The sequence below is a fragment of the Thermobia domestica genome, chromosome 10, assembly GCF_964235325.1.
Source record: "Thermobia domestica chromosome 10, izTheDome1.hap1.1, whole genome shotgun sequence".
Lineage (NCBI taxonomy): Eukaryota > Metazoa > Arthropoda > Insecta > Zygentoma > Lepismatidae > Thermobia > Thermobia domestica.
In genome coordinates this window covers 208,696,850-208,719,746 of record NC_137463.1, presented here as the reverse complement: position 1 = coordinate 208,719,746, position 22,897 = coordinate 208,696,850, and the positions used below count along the sequence as shown (strand labels likewise).

The 22,897-nt window shown below is 36.7% G+C and overlaps 1 protein-coding gene across 2 annotated transcripts in view; it reads left to right on the top strand.

The window, feature by feature from the left end:
* Nucleotides 1-22,897, top strand: part of LOC145662958 (trypsin-1-like) — a 117,685-nt gene that overhangs the window by 81,959 nt on the left and 12,829 nt on the right. For both annotated transcript variants that reach the window (XM_081729021.1, XM_081729020.1), the window contains exon 5: nt 18,636-18,764. In XM_081729021.1, the coding sequence (XP_081585147.1) occupies nt 18,636-18,764 (129 nt within the window). The remainder of the gene's footprint in view (nt 1-18,635; nt 18,765-22,897) is intronic.

Sequence of the window (22,897 nt, the reverse complement as noted above, 5' to 3'; positions counted from 1 at the left end):
ATCCCGCTGGAAGCCGTACTCCCAATTTGGGAGTCAGATAGGAGCCCTTACTGAAATTTACACGTGCATTGTGATTACTGGACTGACTACCACAAAATTAAATACCGCCATGTTACTAATAAATAAATACAAAAAGAAATCACATCCACTACATACACGAACACAAACGGTAGTGAGGCAGGCCTTACGTAACTAGAAAAGGAATAATTTTAAGGATAAGAATATTTTAAGGGAGAAAACACCACTCCTCCGAAACTGTTTATAGATTCCTAAGAAAACTCGCAAACTGATGCACTTTACAAAGCCTGTCCATAACTAACAATATCTGCACAACATGGCGTCATCTATTTTTTATTTCTTCAGTCCGGTTTTTACTATGAAAAACTAACAAATTATGGCTCCGTAGCTTCCTGCTTGGTAGTTATTCGACTATTATATTAGTTTTACCTTTTACTGCAGTTTTTCTAGCTCATTTTTATCTTTCTGAGCTGGAAATCCGAATCTGGCTGTTGTCAGTGAGATTTTCCGGCGTAGAATGGAATAATTGCGCCCTAATATCATCGCGTGGGTTTATCATCCAATCAAAACTAAGCATTTTGGCAGTGGGGCTTTGAAGCGAATAAAATTTGGTAAAATCTGGATTAAACTAGATTTTAGAAGGACCTAGGTATCTAAAAGAGAGGTGAAGGGTGGTCCTGAAAATTCTGTCGAATTTTAGATTGGTTATTTGATCTGGAAAGTTCCGTCCAATAGTGGATCTATATTTTCGGATAGCACTGACACCGTAAGAATTGTAATAATCCATTTACATATCCATATACAAGACTTATAACTAATTTAAAATATAAATAAAGATATTGATTCCCAAAACTATAATTCCTAATGAATTTTTTACAGTTTTTCCATGTTAATTTGAAATAGAATAACAAATAAAATTACGGATTATCTGAACAGCCAGAAATTTTTTGTTAAACGTCAAGTACAGTCGGTGCAAAAAATTTCGGGCACCCTCCTGTTAAAAACATAATTTCACTAGACTGTAATGGCATATTACAGGTTACTCCTAATGTTCCAAGGCAAGCCGTAGCAGAGACACCAGAGAACTGGTACTGGAGTATTAGAACTGAACAAATGATATAATGAACAAATGAAATTTGTGCCTGTTGGGAAAACCATTCTAATCACAATCAGCCAAGTTTTAACCAAAGTATCTAGCCAGAAATATTTGGAGGATATCTGGTGGAAAGTCCATGGTGGTGGTGACTTGATATGCGTTCTACAGGAAGCCCGCCAAGAACATAGATGTGAGCTCTCCCTTGTGATTTCCAAGCTCAGTATTTATATAAGAAGGCTACGCACTTTCACTTTCTAGTTCTATACGTCACCTGTTGTTGTTACCTTTCAATATTCCTGCCTGTTTTTATTTTTACATACTCAAGTCTCTGGCTATGAATTACCTTTTACGAAATTTTTATTTTTTTTTAAATATTATAAATAATCGTTCCAAAACATACCATAGTTGTATTAAACATGACACAGCCGCCCTTTGTAAAATTGTTTCAGAATATATGAATATATTTTTGAATATGGATATTGAGAATATATTTGGTTTGTAATGAAAAGGGTTAAGGTTTGATAGCTAATGATTTATTGTTTAATATTAAAACGATAATATAATTAACAATTTTGTATATAGCTATTATAAAGCACAATTTAAGGGAATAATAATTATTTTTTTAAAATTGAGATATAGTATTATTTGCTTATACAGACATTTCTGAACACATTTAAACAACAATAATGCTTTTAACTTTTATGTTTGTTTAGTAGCCATTATAGAAGATGAATTTAAATAATGTATAACTAATTTACGACAAATATAAATTACATTTATAGTTGGTAGCAGGCACGTAGCCAAGGGAGGGGTCCGGGGGTCCGGACCCCCTTCCCTTCGTGACCAGAAATGAAAAAAATAAGGAAGGATGAAACAAAATGAAATGAGAAAAAGAAGGATCAGCGTTAAAAATAAAAAAGCTACAGGAAGCTTTTGGTTCTCTTTCTTATGAGAACATTTCTATTATTTCCAATACATGGTGGCGAGGTGAGCGAGATATCCTGGAAAAGTCAGGAAATTTGAAATTTGTAGAAAATTTACGGAGTTCTCAGGATTTCTGCTACTTGTCAGGGAAATTTCAAGCTTTCGAAAACATAGTGCCGTTCTGTAACATTGTGGACATTTGTTTTATCAATATTTCGTCATTACTTCACTGCAGTATCAAACATGTTATTTCAGAAACAGTTTTCTACTGCTCCTTTAACTTGTCATTTGGAACAGACAGTAGTTGACAAAATAATGAAAACAAAAATGTTTGTGGAAAGAAAGTTCTGTTAACATTTGATTTAATAGAGAAAGGAACGCAGATATTGTAAAATATTTTACAAAACATTATTGAGTATGTACTTTTCATAATAGTGAATATGTACTTTTTATAATAGTCGAGGCCATAATGAAAGGAAAATTGTTAAATTTGAATGAACAGAGGGAGGACATAAATATTGTAAAATCTTTTTCAATACTTCTTTTTAAAATTATTATTTTACTAGACTTCTTCATAGTTTGTTATTAAAATACTTACCAACATATACTCATTTTATTGTCCTAACAAACCAATATATGTTGATAGTAAAGTAGTTTAGATTGATCGAGTTCCTGGGCCTTCAGAATTTTATTTACTCCCCCTCTCCGAAATCCTGGCTAAACGAACAAATATATGTTCCAGTAAAATAGTTTAGAATGATCGAGCCCATGGTATGATAACCACAATATTTCATAAAACGCCCCCCTCCCTTCACGAAATCCTGGCTACGTGCCTGGTTGGTAGTAATAATGGAGTATTAAAACTGGACAAATAATATAATGAACAAATAAAATTTTTGCCTGTCGGAAAAACCATCCTAATTACAATCAGCCAAATTTAAACCAAAATATCTAACCAAAATATTTTTTTAAAAATAACTTACGTTATTTGTTAAAAAAATGTTCTCAATAACTATTAATGTGCATTTTTTTTTTTAAAAAAATCACCAATAACAAAAATGTAAACTCTACCTTATAATTTCCAAACTTAATATTTATATATCAAAACTACACACTTTTACTTTTTACTTCCATTATTTTACCTTTCAATATTCCTATCTATTTTTATTTTTACATACTCAAATTTCTAGCTATAAATTACCTTTTATAAAATTTTAATTTTTTTAATATTATAAATAATCGTTCCAAATTATACCATAGTTATATTAAACATAACACACGCCCGTTGTTCTGTATGGTTGCGAAACATGGTCGCTTACTTTAAGGGAAGAACGCAAACTGAAAGTGTTTGAGAATAACATCCTGAGACTAATATTCGGACCTAAGTGGAACAGCAATCGGGAATGGCGGAAGCTTCATAACGAGGAACTAAATAATTTACGCCCTTTACCAAACATTGTTAGGGTTATCAAGTCTAGAAGGCTCAGGTGGACAGGTCGTGTAGCTAGAATGGAAGAAAGCAGAGCGCTTTCAAATTTTGACTGGGAATCCAATTGGAAAATGTGCGTTAGGAAGACGTAGACGCAGATGGAAAGACAATATTAAGACGAATCTCGGAGAAATAGAAATACAAAGTAGAAACTGGATTCAGTTGGGTAAGGACAGAAGTCTTTGGAGAGGTTTTATGAACGTGGCATTGAACCTCCGGGTTCAATAGGCCATAGGGTTAGTTAGTTCTTTTACGGTAAAAACTATTTTGTGAAATATAACGGACATTCAGAAGATTTATGTTTTGTTTGTATGTAGATAGATAAAACAGAGGACAACTGATACGTATGTACAGAAGACATCCTGGCGATACAAGTAGCTGATGTAGAAATGATCCCAATAAATTTCTTCAAATTGGAAGCCATTCATATGTCAATGAAATTTTAAAAATTCACTAGTAGTGATTAGTTTATGGAAAAGATGGAATTCGTTGGGTTAAGTTCTGATCCTTTTAGCCACTACTCTACGATTTAGAATATGATATTATTCTCCTTGTTTACCTTCATTTTTAATATTCCCGCTCAAACAGCAACAGCGTGTTTCTCTTCAGTCCTTCCATTTTCATACTTTCATTCTTACCATTGTGATTATTCCAATTGGGTGGAAAAGGGTGATTAACTAAGCAAAAGTCATTAAGATCACAACACTGAAAACGTGTTTCAGACCTTGACCGTTACCGATTTTGAAAACGCTGCTGCATAGACTATAAGTATTACTCGACGCCTTGTATATCAAATCGTCGTTAACAAATCGTATATAATAACTTTCTTTAAGTAATAAGTACAAACTTGTGACTCTTATTAAAATATTCGGGTTGCGAGTAGGGATGCGCACGAGTCGAGACATGTCTCGAATCTCGACTCGACCCGACTCGAATTCGAGTCGAGACACACTTTGTAAAATTCGAGACGAGTCGAGACTGCTTGTAAAAATCTCGACTCGATTCGAATGTTTCGAAAATCTTTGTGTAATTTTTAATATTACTTTAAAGAAGGTGTTCACTCAGAAACAACCTTGAAACCATTTCCAGCATTTATTACTTTAGAAAGATACAGAAGGCATAAACTTAATAGTTAATCTTTGGAGATCAAGGTTTTAATTTTCAGCTCAATTCTATTAAAACCTTAATTAAAACTAATAATTAATGTCGTGATATTTGATCGTACTTCAAATATAATAATAATAATAATAATAATAATAATAATAATAATAATAATAATAATAATAATAATTATTATTATTATTATTATTATTATTATTATTTAGTGTGTATAAAACTATTGCGATAAAGTGAACTTCATAAATTCTCTGAATGAGTAATTGGCACTCTACAGTAATTTAGCATATTTATAGTTATTGTGTTTTTGTTTCTAGGGATGCGCACGAGTCGAGACATGTCTCGAATCTCGACTCGACTCGACTCGAATTCGAGTCGAGATTCGAGTCGAGACACACTTTGTAAAATTCGAGACGAGTCGAGACAAACGTGTTTCTCGACTCGAATTTTCGAGTCGAGACACGAGTCGAGTCGAGACAGCTCATAAAAATCTCGACTCGACTCGAATGTCTCGAAAATTTTTCTAAAACTTTTAATATTATTATGAAGAAATTATTCATTCAGGAACAGCCTTGAAACCAATTCCAGCATTTATTACTTTAGAAAGGTACAGAACGTATAAATTTAATAGTTAATCTTTCGAAATCAAGATTTAATTTTCAGCTCAATTCAGTTAATTAAAACTAGTAATTAATGTCGTGATATTTGATTGTACTTCAAATATAATAATAATAATAATAATAATAATAATAATAATAATAATAATAATAATAATAATAATAATAATAATAATAATAATAATAATAATAATAATAATTGATTATCTAGTTTGTATAAAACTATTATCCGTAGCCTATATCTAGTCTGTATAAAAACATTGCAATAAAGTGAACATCATAAATTCTCTGAATGAGCAATTGGCAGTCTATAGTAATTTAGCATAGTTATAACTATTGTGTTTTTATTTCCATGAACGCCATAGGGTTACATAACTTCTGGACAGGGCCGGATTTAGGGGGGTGCAAATGTGCACGCTACCCCCCTTTGTTGTAAATATACCTATCTAAAATGAGAAGCTAGCAGTGAAAATACCGCGACACGGTAATCAAATTGCAAAACGTAGGGAAAAATGTATATTTGTATTGCACATTACTATGAACCTCTACTATGAATCTACAATTTTAAGTTTCATGCCGTGTTATAATCTGTACATTTCTAATGTTGAAAAAAGTATTTGTTATTGTTATGACCATTATTGCTTCTTTATCGTTACAGACTATTTCGTAACTTGAAAATTTAAAATATCATTCAATCCTTTCGATAAATTATTCACATTTGTGTTTTAAAAGTAAAATAGATTTATTTGTTCGTTCGTTATTTAATGATCTTCATTCTTAGTAAAAGGTTGGAGACAGTTTTCGAAAGAGTAAGCGTATTTTTAATAACCTGAGTCCAACATTTCATTGCAGTTATTTTCTCCTTTTAAATTAGAATGAAAAATAAGCATAGTGATTTACCACGAGGAAAACCCAGTGATCGAGCTTTCTTCTCTGTGCGAAGGAAATCAGTAATCAAAGAAAAAAAATACCAATGTGTTTTATAGTTACAAATAATAATATCTATAAGTGTGCCGCGAGAATCCATGTTACACCCGTAGTGTGCTGCAAGTTGAAAAAGGTTGGGAAACGCTGTTTTAGAGGAAAGAATAATTGGTACACTCCCTCCTCCCTGCTCTCTCTCTCTGCCTAGTATATTTTCTTTATTTTATTGTCTCCGAAACACCATTCCAGACAAATGCTTTTCGGTAGAAAAGCTAGAAACAAACCACCCCGCTCTTGGACAAAGTGGGCAGCATGCGGTAGTCAGGTCAATGAACCTGCTTTGGAAATTTTCGTGCAATTTAGATTACTGAGAGGGTGTAGTTTCTTCAACTATGCCGCCTTCTACTATGGCTCGTGCCATAAATAAATCATCGTCTGATCGTATGGGAAACACCGCTAGTTGTCCTTGCCTGACATCTGTTTCATACGTATTCATATTAGCCAGTGACAGCGATAAAGAGCGCGCATACCCTAGGGTGCGGGGGAGCATACTTGAGGGAGCCTCTACAAGGTACGCTCAGCAAGGTACCTTTTACTTGTCATTTATATTTTTAATGCATTTTGAAAGCGTTTCTACACAGCTTATAATTAATTCTAACAGTTTCACAGAATAAAACCAGTTGAGAATGTTCCATGAGCATTGCCAGAACGAACTTAAAAAGAATGGAGATATGGAGCGGGAAGAAAAACTGTCATTGTTCCTACCTCGCAAAAATTAGTAATTAAAAGGTAGTAAAATATTATCTCTCTATGACTTACAGTTCTCGAGATATGGCTGCTTAAATATCTAGAAATTTGAACTTTTTGGCCAGTATTTGGAGAACGGTGGCCAGTTGGCCAGTAGACAGTTAATCAGTGGGCACTGGTTATTATTTGGTATTAAAATGTTCACCACCCTCTTAGGTATTGATCAACACCAATATGATCTCTCTACAACTTACGGCTCCCAAGCTATTGCTCCTTAAATATCTAGAAATTGGCCATTTTTGGCCAACATCACGGGAACGGTAAGTCATAGAGAGATGATATTGGTGTTAATCAATACCTAAGAGGATGGTATGCATTTTAGTACCGATATTAATTGGTGACCACTATACAACTGGCCATTGGTCAAACTAGTATTACTATTTAGTTACTATTTGATACCAAAATGTTCACCATCCTCTTAGGTAATGAACAACATCAATGTGATCTCTCTGTGACTTATGGTTCCCGAGATATGGCTCCTTAAATCTCTGGAAGTCGGCTATTTTTTGGCCAATATCTTGGGAACGGTAAGAGTGACGCGAAAAATTTAATCACTTTTTCTGATAGTTTTTGAAGCTCTATCAAATACACGGTTCAAAATTGAAAAATCGCAAATAACAGACAGACGGACAGACAGACACACAGACATAAAGAATTCAGTATCGAACTTTTTAAGTTCGTTGATAATGAAGTAATAATTAAAATCAAATAATGAGGAATGACTGAACATGAATGTCAGGTTCCTCTTTGCGATTTTCCAAAGATTTTATTTTCCAGTGTAACATTTGAATATTATTATGTTAGTCTATAATGCCATATTTTCGATATCGTGTATCTTAGACTAGAATTACAGTGTATTACAATAAATTATCGTATTTACCAGAAATATCTTCCAAGAAAATAATTCGAGATATAACAACTTGTTACTTGAAGAAGACAGTTGCTTACTGACAAGGGAGTGGCTCCACTGAGATCCGAACGAGACAATTGTGTTCGCATTGGATATGTTATAACTAGACGAATCCCGAAGTTATACGTGTCACCGGGCGGGATATTGTGAGTTACAACATATTCAACGAACTTAAAAAGTTCGTTACTGAATTCTCTATGTCTGTGTGTCTATCTGTCCGTCTGTCTGTTATTTGCAATTTTTTCAATTTTGTACACTGCATTAGATAGAGCATCAAAAACTATCAGACAAAATGATTAAATTTTTCGCGTCAATCTAACCGTTCGCAAGATAGTGGCCAAAAAATGACCGATTTATAGAAATTTAAGTAGCCATATATCGGGAACCGTAACTCATAGAGAGATCATATTGGTGTTGATCAATATCTAAAAGGATGGTAAACATTTTGGTACCAAATAGGAACCGGTAGTCATTGTCCAACTGGCCAGTAGTTTGGCCAATGGCCAGTTGGCCAGTGGCCACCAATTAATATCAGGACAAAAATGTTTAACATTCTATTAGGGATTGATTACCACCAATATCATATCTCTATGGCTTACCGTTCCCGTGATATTGGCCAAAAACGTGGCCAATTTCTAGATATTTAAAAAGTAGGAAATTACCTGCTAGAATATTTTGAACCGAGTCATTTGTTCGGAAACGATTGGGTAAATGGAAAACTCGGTGAACATGTATCCCATCATTTTCAAGGCCACACTTTTTTGGGGTAAAAACTTTTTACTAAAAAGTTTGCCCCAGGGTTCCCCGCAGGGCCCCAGACGGGATCCAACTAAAAAGTTTCAAATGGCAAGGGGGGTTAAGTAGCACATCGTTTGAAATCTGTTGTAAAATGAAGGAAAATGGAGCAAGTCTCGACTCTCTATGACAACCCTGGGCAAAATGGCGGCGGGTCAAAATGAAAACAAAAACTTAATTGAAAAGTCCACGCCACCCGTATAAATCGAAAATGGTGAGACAAATGTAAAAACAAGAAAGGACGTGTGGCATTACGAGATCGAGCTAAAGAGAATTTCACAGTAAATATCAAGCTCAAGCTCGAATTAGTGAGAAACTTGACTAGTGTGATCCTCATTGAGATTAACGAACGCGAGCTCCATTGAGGATAGAGAGCATGAGTCCGAGTGAGTCACGGTTGCAAAATTACCAATTTTACTTCTATCTATCTTTCTTTCTTTTTTTCTTTCTTTTCTTTTCTTTTCTTTTTTTTTCCTACTCCAATGCGTAAGGTTTATGAACAACAGAAGTGCTTGCTAGAAAGACCTTAATTAGCATTGCTTGAATTATCCATAGACTAGGAACTGCTTAGATATCTAATGCAACTTACGTTCGCATTTTAACAATTCAGGTTGTAATTAAAACCTTGAATACTGAGCAGATGAGCACGCAGAATGTTTTGTTGGGGTGTATTTCTAATACGCAATTAATTCTTCATAAACAAATACAACTCTATAGTATCTGAAGCGGCTTGAGTTGGATTGAATGAAAACGTGAACATGTATTCGAACTGCGCAATGTATTGTTAATTATCATGAACTGGAACAATTAGAAAAAAAAAAAATGGAAGCGCGACTGATGAGCACCAAACATCAAAATTTCAAAAGGCATGGTCAAAGCTCACACCTCAAAGACCAGAAAAAAAGATTGCCCCATCAACTAACCGTTGTCTTGTCCAAGTCAGATGCTTCTTTTCATGTGAAATTTCCTGCAAGTTAATCAGAATGTTGAAAATTTCCTACATTTTAAATTTATTTAGTATGTACTGATCAGTCAGAACATTATGACTACCAACCTACTATCGATATAATTTACGTCCAGGCGATATCTGTGTCACCTGCCGACGAATGCCTGCTAGTCATTCACGTGTACGGTGCATGTAGTATCAGTGACAGTGCTGGCCGTGTGTAGAATGGGGAAGGCGCGCGATCTGAGTTTGACCGAGGGCAGGTTGTAATGGCCCGCAGACTCGGCAGGAGAATTTCGGAAACTGCAGGACTTGTCGGATGTTCGAGGAGTGCTGTGGTGAGTGTCTTCAACAAGTCGCGAAACCAAGGGAAAACGACGTCCAAACGTCGAGGGGTTGGGCGCTCCCACCTCATTACAGATGTCGGACGTCATAGGCTGGGCAGACTGGTAAAACAAGACAGGCAGCGAACTGTGGCAGAGCTAACATCATACTTTATTACTGGGCAAAGTACAAGTGCGTTTGAACACACAGTGCACCGAACACCCCTAACGATGGGCCTCCGAAGCCCATGTCCCATCTGTGTGCGAATGTTAACACCACGACATCGGCAACTACGACTGAAATGAACACATGACCATCGTCATTAAACCTTGGCACAGTGGCAGAGCGTTGCATTGTCTGATGAATCCCAATACCTTCTTCATCATGACGATGGGAGGGTGCGAATCCGTCGTGTTTCAAGAGAACAGTTCTTTGACACCTGTACTGCGGGACGGAGACAAGCTGGCGGTGGCTTAATTATGCTCCGGAAAACATTTACGTGAGCATCCATGTGTCTAGTGAAGCTCGAGCAAGGCACCATGACGGCCAAGGCGTATCACACACTGCTTGCAGACGACGACCATGTTTCCCAACGGGAGTGTCATTTTTCGAAAAGATAATGCACCATATCACAAGGCCAGGATTGTGATGGAGTGGTTCGAGGAACACAGAGGCAAGTTCCAAGTGATGTGCTGGCCGCCCAACTCGCCTGATCTGACCTAATCGAACACAAATGGGATGTGATTGAACATGACTTCAGAGCGCATCGCCCCTCCCCGGAATTTACGGGAATTAGATGACCTGTGTGCAAGAGCGCCGATCCTGGGGGGCCGAGGGGGCTCCCCCAAAGCTCATGTGAGCCCCCGCATTGTATTTATGAATATACAGTATTTGGCATAATTTGAATACAATTTGAATTAAAATCGTCATATATATGCCTTCTGCATCTGAATGCCCCCCCCCCACATTTACAGAAAAATCTGCGCCCTTGCCTATGTGTAGCAATCAACTCTCTCCAGTGACCTTTCAAGGATCATTGCGTCCATGCCAAAACGCGTCGCCATTGTTATCCGTGCCAAAGTTGGACACACTGACAATAAGGTAGGTAGTCATAATATTCTGGCTGATGTGTGCGTATATTTTAACTCGTATATTTTAACTCGTATATTTTGTCTCGACTCGAATTTCGAGACGTCTCGACTCAAATTCGAGTCGAGTCGAGACAGAGACTGTCGAGTCGAGACACGAGTCGAGACAGAAACATATTTTCGAGTCGAGACACGAGTCGAGACAACATTTTCTCGAGACGAGTCGAGACAGGCTTAAATCTCGACTCGACTCGACTCGAATGCATCCCTATTTGTTTCCATGAACGCAATAGGACTAAATAACTTCTGGATTATTCGCTTCCCCAACTATGTCGAGGCTTTAATGTGTTGCAGCATATCAAAAGTTACGGACAATATATAATGTAGCATTTGTTGTACATCACGTATTATGATACGAGACTATTTTACATAGTATGTTACAATAAATGGATTGCTTGGTTGCCAAGAACAAGTACATATAGGTATCTTTTACTTCTATAGATAGGCATTTTTTAAAAGGATTTTTGTAAGCACTAAATTATAAAACAATAAACTACATACAGTAGTTACGGTTTTGATTCCCACCATAAAAGAAATATAGATTGTTCATGAGATATTGAAATTCAACTTTCATTCCTGGCTGATTTGTGCGTATATTTCAACTCGTATATTTTGTCTCGACTCGAATTACGAGACGTCTCGTTTCGAATTCGAGTCGAGTCGAGACAAACTGTCCGAGTCTGAAACATATTTTCGAGTGGAGACAACATTTTCTCGAGAAGAGTCGAGACAGGTTAAATCTCGACTCGACGCTTGCGCATCTCTTGTTGCGAGCGGAGCGAGAAAGAAAATTTTTAACAAGTGTATTTCATTGCAAACCGACAACAATAGCCTATTGATTTAATAGGGTGCCAATTCTTTTAGGGGCGCCGCGTCGCTTACTCTTTTCCGACACCTTTTCTTTCTTCTTGCTCGTTGGGCGCCCCTTTGCTATCAGCGCCAGGGGCGACCGCCCCGCTGGCCCCTGCATAGTTACGGCTCTGGTTATCATGTGTGAGCTATCAATATTAATAACCTGAATTCATTAAGCCTTATGCAGAGTCGTTCTGTAGCGTGATTAGTGCCATACTAAAGAGTTCGAGTAACATATGTTTCTTGCAGTAGTCAGGCCTTTAGTATGACGCTAATCATAATTCAAAACGACTTTACATAAGGCGGAATATGTCTATAGTATAATCATATCGTTCGTTGTTAATACTAATTAGTTTTTCTTCCGTTTATTTCCTTCCCAATCTTTTGCTATTTCTTGATATGATTGATTTTAATTACATTTACTATAAAATCTAACTACTCAGAACTTATGCTCCAATATCAGTGGTGTATACTGGGTTTGATGGATTGGACTACCGCTATCCTTTATAACGTGTACGTTAATAATAATACTAATACTACTACTACTAATAATAATAATATAAACAATTTGTAATAATAATAATAATACGAGCTCTTAATCTTCGGAGTCATTAGTAATTGCTTGGGGCCTAGTTACGCCTACGTCCTCCCTACTTGGTCTAGTCGCCAGCGCGCGCCTTTGCTGCACATGGTCCCGGATTGAATTCTCGGTAGGAGAGTGTTAAACATGTGATGTATCAGATTCTACCTTAGCTTGTCGGTCCATGTCTCATGTAGCCTCGGTGCTGCAAAGAGACACTACTATCAAACAAACAAAAACAAGAATAACAATAATGCATAAAAATACGTAGCAATTTGCAAATAATATTGCTATAAATCAATTACTTACCTGTTTACATTGCTGAATAACAAATACAACCAACAAAATATTTTAAACAACTTAGAGCTACCACAGAACTAATTAAAATTATCATACGAACATAATTTAAAATGGCGTGTGCACTTACGGCGTTCTTCTTTTACATCCTTAAATAAATTTAACTCAGGAGTTGGTCTTGTCACTTTCACAATTTCTAGTTTCTCGTTATAGCTATGAACGACTATATATTTATTAAACTTTCTGTAACACAGTACTGTCAATAGAAACCCCTCCTGAAACTTGCTCTGCCATTCGTTACCCCCACAATGTCACAACAAAAATGAACAATTTATTAACTTGGTTTCAGTTTTTACACTTAAACAGAACCCTACTTCAAAACACAAAGTACAATTTCCATCGCCTCCTCTGATGCTATTTTGCGCCACTTGTTATTTATTTATATTTTTTTATTTATTTTACTTATTTTTATTTATTGTACACTTATTTTTTATTTCTTTTACACAATATTATATTATATACACTGAAAAAAAATATTTCACATTTTGTTATTTGAAAATTACCTTCACAATCTTTCATTCACTTTTATGTTTGCTTCTTTAATCACTCTATTGCAGGACAAAAATAAAAACAAACAATTTGTTTCTTTAATATATTTATAGCTCTTTCATATTCCTACAAGAGGTACCACAACTCGTACGTCACTCACCACCGTTCCGATTTTGTCGAGACAATCCCAACTTCGGAGAAAATTAGTTGCTCCCAACGTGGCTCTGTTGCGACTTTAAAATATCCCGACTTTTGATGAAGTTGGTGACATTATTATTATTATTATTATTATTATTATTATTATTATTATTATTATTATTATTATTATTATTATTATTATTATTATTATTATTATTATTATTGGCGTTTAGTTTTTACCTTATTGTAAATCATCAAAACAAGAGAAAACATTGCAAAACATTTTCCTTTTATCAAGTAAATAAACATGATTTGCTCGTCACTAGAAAGACTATTTTATTATCTTGTAAGCTATTACGGTAAAACGATCGTACATTTCTACTTTCATTTGCTGCATGAAGTGTCCCTACATTTGTATAGATTGTAACCCTACTCCCTAGAGTAAGTGGAAGTTGTGCTACGAATAAATATACTGAAATAGGTGATTAGCCAATGAAGGAGCCTCAGTCTGTAAGAGCCTTCGCAACGTAACGTAAATAATGAAACAAGTATATATAGCAGCTATGTCACTATCGTAAAATACTGTAAAACACAAAAAGTGCGTTGCGTTGACGCAAACCGCTAGGGAACGAGGCTTAAGATGCCGGAACAATTCCTCGAGTCCTCCAAAATAAACTGTCATTACTCGTATAACTTCCTTTTAACCCTCCGCTTACGCCCAAGAAACCGATTTCTCTAGAGGAAACTGGTGTTATCTGGCAGCCCGTTCGTACGCTGTGGGAAGAGTTGGAGACATGGAGCGAGAGGAATGGGCTGATAACTACGATTCTTGCTGGAGTAAGTAGAGAAGAGGTTTCTGCTAGCTTGTCATGTTGATCTCTTAAAAACCGAAGCAGACTGCGTGCAAAGCAACGAATGGATGTTTCTAAATTCTAACTAACTAACTAACTAACTAACTCTATGGCCTATGGAACCCGGAGGTTCAGTGCCGCGTTCACAAAAGCTCTCCACTGACTTCTATCCTTAGGTAATTGGATCCAGTTTCTACTTTGTATTCCTATCTCTGCGAGATCTATCTTAATATTATCCTCCCATCTGCGCCTAGGTCTTCCTAATGGTCGTTTCCCTATGGGTCTACCAGTCAAGACTTTGAAAGCGTTTCTACTTTCTTCCATTCTAGCTACATGACCTGCCCACCTAAGCCTCCTAGACTTGACGACCCTCACAATGTTGGTTAAACCGTATAAACTATGTAGTTCCTCGTTATGAAGCTTCCGCCATTTCCCATTCTCATTCCTCTTGGGTCCGAATATTCTTCTCAGAATCCTGTTCTCAAATACTTTCAGTCTATGTTCTTCCCTCAGAGTAAGCGACCATGTTTCGCAACCATACAGGACAACAGGCACGATTATCGTTTTATATATTTTAAGCTTCAAATTCCTCGACAGAATTCGCGACGACAAGAGATTTTGAACCGAATAGTAACACGAATTCCCTGCTTTTAGTCGACATTTAATTTCTTCGTGAATATGATTTTCGTCTGTTAATATTGATCCTAAATATTTGAAAGTATCCACTTTATCAAAAGTATTATTTAATATTTTAACGCCTCCACAATTTGCCGTATTACGGTCCCGACGCACTTCCATGTATTTAGTTTTCTCTGCATTTACTTCTAAACCCATGTCCCTGCAAGCGTTTAATAATATCTCTGCATTTATTTCTACTGTTCTCCTATCATTCCCTATTAAATTTACATCATCAGCATAAGCCATAACCTGGTGAATGCCGTTTAACTCTAGGCCCTGGTTGCTATCTTTGATTTTCCTTATGGCGTATTCCAGCACAAAGTTAAATAATAATGGCGACAACGCATCTCCTTGTTTCAGGCCATTTTCGACGTGGAAGCTCGTGGACAAAAATTTTCCTACCCGGACTTTACTTTGGGATTCACTTAAACATATCTTAATTAATCTAATTAGCTTTCTCGGTATTGCAAGCTCTGTAAGAACGTTGTATAATGTTTCTCTCCTAACCGAGTCGTAAGCCTTTCTAAAATCAATAAATAGTTGATGTACCGGGGTATTGTATTCCCACTTCTTTTCGAGTATTTGGCGAATGGTAAATATTTGGTCGATAGTTGATCGATTTCGTCTAAATCCGCACTGATAATCTCCAATAATTTCATCTGCGTATGGGGTCAATCTTGCTAACAGAATATTTGAAAGGATTTTATAGGATGTTGACAGAAGAGAAATGGCTCGATAATTATTACAGTCAGTTTTGTCGCCTTTCTTGTGAATTGGAACAATGATTGACTCTTTCCACTCTTGTGGCAATTCTTCCTTGTTCCAGATAAGGAGAATGAGTTTGTGTATCTTGTTCCACAATTTTTCGCCTCCAGCTAAAATCAACTCAGCCGGAATTTCATTTACACCCGGAGATTTGTGTTTCTTTAATTTCTTTATAGCGGCTTCCACTTCTATTCGATTGGGTTCTGGAATATACGGTTATGCGGTGTGTATCTCCTTTTCTACACGCACATTAGTTTTTGGCTGCGTGTTCAGCAAATCGTCAAAGAAATCTTTCCATCTATTTAAGAGGCTATCCGTATCAGTGAGAACTGTTCCGTCAGATTTCTTTAAGATATAAGCACGAGGTTGATAGCCTTTCTTAAATTCGCTGATCCCCTTATACATGTCCCGAATATTTTTATTTTTACGATTATCTTGAAGTTCCTTAATTTTAGCTTTCAAAAAATCCCGTTTCTTTGTTCTAAAAGTTTTGGAAGTTTTCTTCCTGATATCTGCGAAATTTTGTGTAGTTATTTCATTCGGATTTTGTAGCCACCGTAATTTTGCCTGTTTTCTCTTCTCTGCTAGTTTAATGCATTCTTGGTCGAACCATGGTTTGTTCCTACGTATTTCCGCGTGTCCCAATTTTTCTATTGCTGAACTTTTAATGCTATCTCTAATTTCAATCCAAGTATCTTCAACACTAGTGCACTCCGAGTCTTCTAAAACTGAGAATCTATTCGAAACTTCAATCTGGTATTCCTCTCTTACCTGGCTCTCTTCTAATTTCTTTAAATTAAATCTCTCCGTTTTCGGACATTGAGTATTACCTTTATTCAACGATAATCTCTCCCGTATTATCGCTGCTACCAGGTAGTGATCAGTGTCACAATCAGCCCCTCTAAACGACCGGACGTCAATTATGCTAGATTGTCTTCTTCTATCTACTAAAACGTGATCAATTTGATTATGTGTTTTCCCGTCTGGTGATGTCCAAGTGTATTTATGAACGTCGCGATGTGGGAATTTTGTACTCTTCACGATTAGGTTTTTGGATGTTGCAAAGTTCACGAGTCTAACACCGTTGTCATTACTTTCCTTATGCAAACTTTCGTTTCCTATAATCGGTTTGAAAATATCCTCTCGTCCTACCTTCGCATTGAAATCCCCTAATAGAATCTTCATATGGTATCGCGGGAGTTGGTCAAATATCCGTTCCACTTCTTTTACATCGTCACCCTTATCTTCAGTTGGAGCATGTACATTTAAAACAATAATATCACACCACCGTCCCTTAAGAGTAATAAAAGAAAGTCTGTCAGTAACAAATTCAACCCGTTTAATTGTTGGTAATATTCGTTTGTGAACGAAAAGCCCTGTTCCTAACTGATGATTTTTATTTCCTTCCCCGTAAAAAAAACGTAAAATTTCCGGAATTCTCAGATCCGGAGAGTAGGGTACTCCCTCGATACTAGCACAAACACATGGATTCGAATGGGTAAGCGCATGCCGAGGATGTACGCTACATCGCGACCTAGAGGTCGACCGCGAGGGTGAATTAGTGGTCGCGATGATGAACAACTAAGTTTATTTTTAAGTTGATTTCAACGGAAGCATCGCTGTGGCTCGTGTTCTCATTGGCTCTCCCTGAAGTGCTACACGGAATAAAGTCTTCATTTGTTTAAAATTTCGTCTGCAGAGGATTGTGTGTGTCTATGCTGGAGAGGTTTTGCTGCACTATTACATTTGAATATGAAAGCCATATTAATAGAACTAATGAGGAATGTTTCAGCCACAAACAACATCATAATAGACACGTTTTAAATAGAGAATGGAACAAAATAGCAACTGAAATGGGAATGCCAGATAAATTATTTATTTGAGAATTATACTGAAGTTTATTATTATATAAGGTAGTGGCGGTCGCAGGGAGGGGGCTTTTAGGTTGAAGTCCGTAAATTGTAGAATTTTTAAAGAAAAAAGAAGCTACTGTTAATCATATCTATGCTTAAAAACACCACGCCCTCCCCAATTCCAAGATTAATAAAAAGGGTTTCTTCTAAATTCGTTATTGATATAAGATAAAGAAATACCTGTAAATACAGGGACGTATCCATAGAGGAAACGTCGAATAATGGAATTGCAGTCTCGAAACTTCATTTGCTGCAGTTAATATCCCCTCCACCTCGAAACCTGAAGACATACCTGATTCATTTATTTATTTATTTTACTGGGAAACGATTTCTCGCCTGAATGCTAAAAGAGGGTATTTATTCACGGAAAATTGAATAAAAGGTAAAAGTCTTTGATTTAGAATATTGATAGAGATGAACAAGAGATGAGACTCAAATATTTTTGCGAAACAAGAGACGAGGCTTTGGCATTCCTCACATCTTGTCTCGCGTCCCTCCCTATTTATAAACTGTTTGATCCTTTCAATTTCAAAATGTGGTTTCGCAGTGATTTTTATTCACTGACGGAATAATTTCATATGCGTCACAGCAATGTTTCTCCTTAAACTGAGAACTTAACAGCGAGGGCGCGACCTCTTCGCTATTTGTGCCCTTCATCCATCGCGACCTAGACATCAAGGTAGCGACCGCGACTTAAACCTCGACCTCGATCGCGAGGTATCTTCGGCATGTCCCTGCCCTTAAGAACTTGAAATGTACTTCAAAATCCAAAGACAATGAAAAAGCTAAGGAACAATTTTTAAAGAATCAGTAACATTTAGAGAAAATTGCCAGTAAAATATGTATTTATATTAATTAAGCAACATAAATCAATAATTGCCTCATTCTTCTTCCTTAGGGTGATTCGGCTAAAACACTGCAACAAGTGACAGTCCAGGTTCAGAACAAGACCAAATGCGAACAAAGTTACGGAAGGAAGTTACCTAAAATTATCTGTGCAAGTGGAGATGGTAAAGATTCCTGTCAGGTAAACGATTTTATTGTCTTTGTTTTTTACGTTCAGAATAATAATATCTGAAAATTTATGACCTGTACGAAATTGCATTTTCGAGATTTTTTTTAAAATTTTAGTGTATTATATCACTAACTGACTGTGATAGCTCTTTTCTGAAAGTAGCATTCGAGTATTGGAGAGTATTGGAGATAAGACTTGCTTCCTACTAAGCGCTTGTTATATTTTCTGCTAAATTATGTATGCATATGCTAACGAATTATTTATTGTTGTCGTCTTATCATCGGTTCACGAGTAATTGATTCCTGACTTTCAGGGCATAAAACATTCGAAGTAATTCAGATACAGGAAAATAAAAGTCGAATCTAAATTTCACAGTAAATTACTATGTGATTTGTATATAAGCTAAAGTGATATGAGGTTGTCTAAAAAGTATTTAGCTTTATGTGCATGAGATGGCGTTAGTGTCATAAATCTGAATGAATATGAATCGCACTGAGTCAGGGCTAACACCACTTGTCAGCTGGCAACCAAAACTAGCGAATGTTAAAAAAGTGGTGGCATCAGACGTAAGGTATTGCACCATGAAGATGCATTAACTATCCACAAAATAGCACTACATTTTACGATTTTATTTCGATAAATACTCAAATATTGCGTAAACCCGTAAAGAAATTTGTACCGTATATGGATAAGATATGTCAACAAAGGCGACAACCAAAAAATACAGGGTGCGGCACGTAAAACCGGCCCGTAAAGTGAACACATAAAATGAAATGTAATGTATTGAATATGATTAACTACAACACATAAATGAAATGTAATGTATTGAATATGACTACTCACCTTCACAGCAGGTGCTGAAAGTGTCCTCCGCCCACTTCAACACACATGTGAGCACGATTGAGGAAATTCATATATACCCTTGTCAGTTCTTGTGTTTTAATGCTATTGGTGACATCCTGGATCCTGGTCTTGAGTTCTTCAATTGTGTGTGGATTTGTTTCGTATACTCTTCCCTTTAACAGTCCCCATAAGTAAAAGTCAGGTGGTATTTTCTGTCGACCAATACCGGTTGTTTTGGGAATTTACGTACCCAGACAGGTGGAACCACGCCTCGTCACTCATGATGAGCATTAGTGGATCCAAGAAACCACTGGCAACATTGCTCAGCAGCCATGAACAGAAATGCACCATCTTCTGCAGGTCAGGCTCCTTCAGTTCTTGCACAACACTTATCCGGTACAGTTTTAACTTCAGTCCCCTTAAAACGTCTGCAACTTCTCTCACTCGCATGAACCTGTTGACTCAATCTCCTGGTTGACTTTCGAGGACTTCTTGTCATTATCTCCTCCACCTGCATCTTTAACTCAGGTGTGCAGACAGATGGTCGTCTATTCCTGGGAGCATTTTGAACCGATCCTGTACGCCGCCATTTTTCAATCAATTCCTGAATGGTGCTTTTTGCTGGCACAGAACGTCCTGGAAATTTCTCCCGAAACAAATTCTTTGTTTTCACAAAAGATCCAGTGAGAATGAACCCTTCAACAATGGCAACACGCTCGGGTATCGAATACGGCATTATCACACACTGACACTCACCCGCCTTAACACAACGAGGCCTTTTTCTCAACTGGTTTCGACAAGTTTCACTGGCTGCGGCTGCACGTGACTGCTGCAGGTCACGTAAGTCGACCCGACCTCGACACGCCATCTCTTGGTAGGAAGGTAGATTATTTAAGTGTTGCCAAAAACACAATATACCAGAATATTACGACGGTCCGGTTTTACGTGCCGCACCCTGTAGTTCTGTCTATTTCGTTCCAGAAATTTCGATGTTCAAGATGCTGATCCCAGTTAGCGACCAATCATTGCAGAAGTGAATGATATTCTGGTAAAAGTCGAACAAAACCGGGATGTGAGCAGTCATTGATAGAATTTTTATTGATTGATTTGAAGCAGCAAGGCTATATGAGAGATGTATCAACAGTTTAACAGAAGCATTTGAGCTCCTTGAAACGTAGCAAACTCGAACCATTTATAAAACAATTGATCACGAATGATAAGAAGTGGATAATCTACGGCAACTGTGTGTGAGGAAGATCGCGCTCGAAGGGAGTAGGAGCTCCACAATGTGTCACAAAGCAAACACTGACGTCCAGGAGGGTCATGTTATGTGTTTGATGGGATTGAAGGGGCATCGTGGATTACGAGCTGCTGCTGCCGGGCAGAACGACAAACTCTAACCTGTACTGTCGAGAATTAGCGCGAATGCAACTAGTAATTCAAAATAAACGGCCAGAACTGGTAAACAGAAAGAATGTCGTATACCACGCCACCCTTTCTTACTTGTCCACCGTATAACTTAGACCTTGCAAAGTCAGACTACCATTTATGTTGTCTCTGTAGAACTCCCTGACTATTGTTAATTTAGTTTCAAAAGAGGCCTGTGAAAACCATATATACATTTTTTTTGACCAGAAAATACACAAGTTTTATAGCGGTGGGATTATAATGTTGCCGGTAAAATATCAATGACTATATAATGTTATTTTCATATAATAAATGTATTTCGAATTTTTGTCTGCGAAGGTTCATTAGTTTACGGACAAGTCTCAGTATAGGTGATCTAAGATGCCTCTGACAAAAGAGTAGAAAATAGAAATAATTCTAATATCCGGAACGAAGTTTTAGAGTATCATAGAGGACTACAACAGATGACACTCAAACAGACTTCCAGTATCGTACTGCATGGTAACACACGTGCCACCAAATTCCGAAAAACTTGCATTGCCGAAGATAGGGCACGTAGTAGGCAACCAAGAGCTTCCACCAATGAGGAGACCTCTGACAGTTCTACCAACATTTGTGAAGGTTTCCAAACGCAGTACTCGTTAACACGAACTGGAACCCTCCTTTATACGTGACATACTGTTGAGCAACGAAGCCTATTTTTGTTTCTATTGGGAGTATTGACGTGAAACTACTCCGATTCGAGTGAGAAACATAGTCCCGCAAACGAATGCCGACATCATTGTCCGTTTTTTATACTATAGACACTGGTTTTAGTTAGACGTGATGTTAGGTACTTCATGTCAGGGTTATCAGACAGTCTCCACCTTATCTGTCACAGTTATAGAAGTTTGCTGAAACTTGATTTCTTGCAACTGCCAGTTTATGGTAAGTGCCCCTTCTCCAAAGAACACAAACGTTCGTGTTGTAAAAGAAATGAGGTCATAGTCATAAGATGTATTTATAAATAAGTTGGAAATAATATACTTGTGTTTATTTTTAAAGTAAAACAAGAAAAGATGATTATGTTTTCTGCATTAAAATAAGAACGATAACAGTTTCAATCGTAAAAACACTATATTAATATAAACAAGTATTTATTTTAGTAAAGTACACGGTAAATTTATTTTTAAACTTTGATTAAGTACAAAGGCAGCATAGTTTTTCTCGCTTTTTATTTTTATTTACCTCTCAAAACGAAAGAAATTACTCGTTATCACATATGCCGATAGTATTGTTCGGTGTTAAGATTTATATATTGATTTCGATATGTTTTAAATACCAGCTAATATTGTTACATAGCAAAATAGAAATACTTTAAGAGAGGATATTTTATTTTAATGAAATCTTTTCAGTTTAACATCCCACGGGTAAATGTAATGCCAATTTTTGGTAGAACTGACCGTTTTCAAAATCCATACCGTATACACATCCTATAAAACGCTAGTTCTTTCATAAGTTACAGGTGAATATGCGCTGGACTATAAAAATATTAGATGGGTATACTCAGGGCTATGGTCGAGAGTACACCCAATCTTAGTCATTAGAGCAGGGATGCAAATAACTACTCGCCCGGGGCGAGTGGCTCATTGGTGCGGGCGAGTATTTAATATCATACAGAAGGTAAATAAATGATTTTTATTGTGGGATGTGGGGTGGTAAGTTTTTTCTTGGTCGAGTAAAATTTTGTTCTTTATTTGCATCCCTGCATTAGAGTATACCTTCTGCTTCAAGGCGTATTGTACTTTTGTTTCGTTTATACTTATTTATTATTTATTTAATTGGGTCATAACTGAAATGATAAAATGACTATATCACTTTTCTTTTCTATTCTATTCTTAACCGCTGTTCAAGTA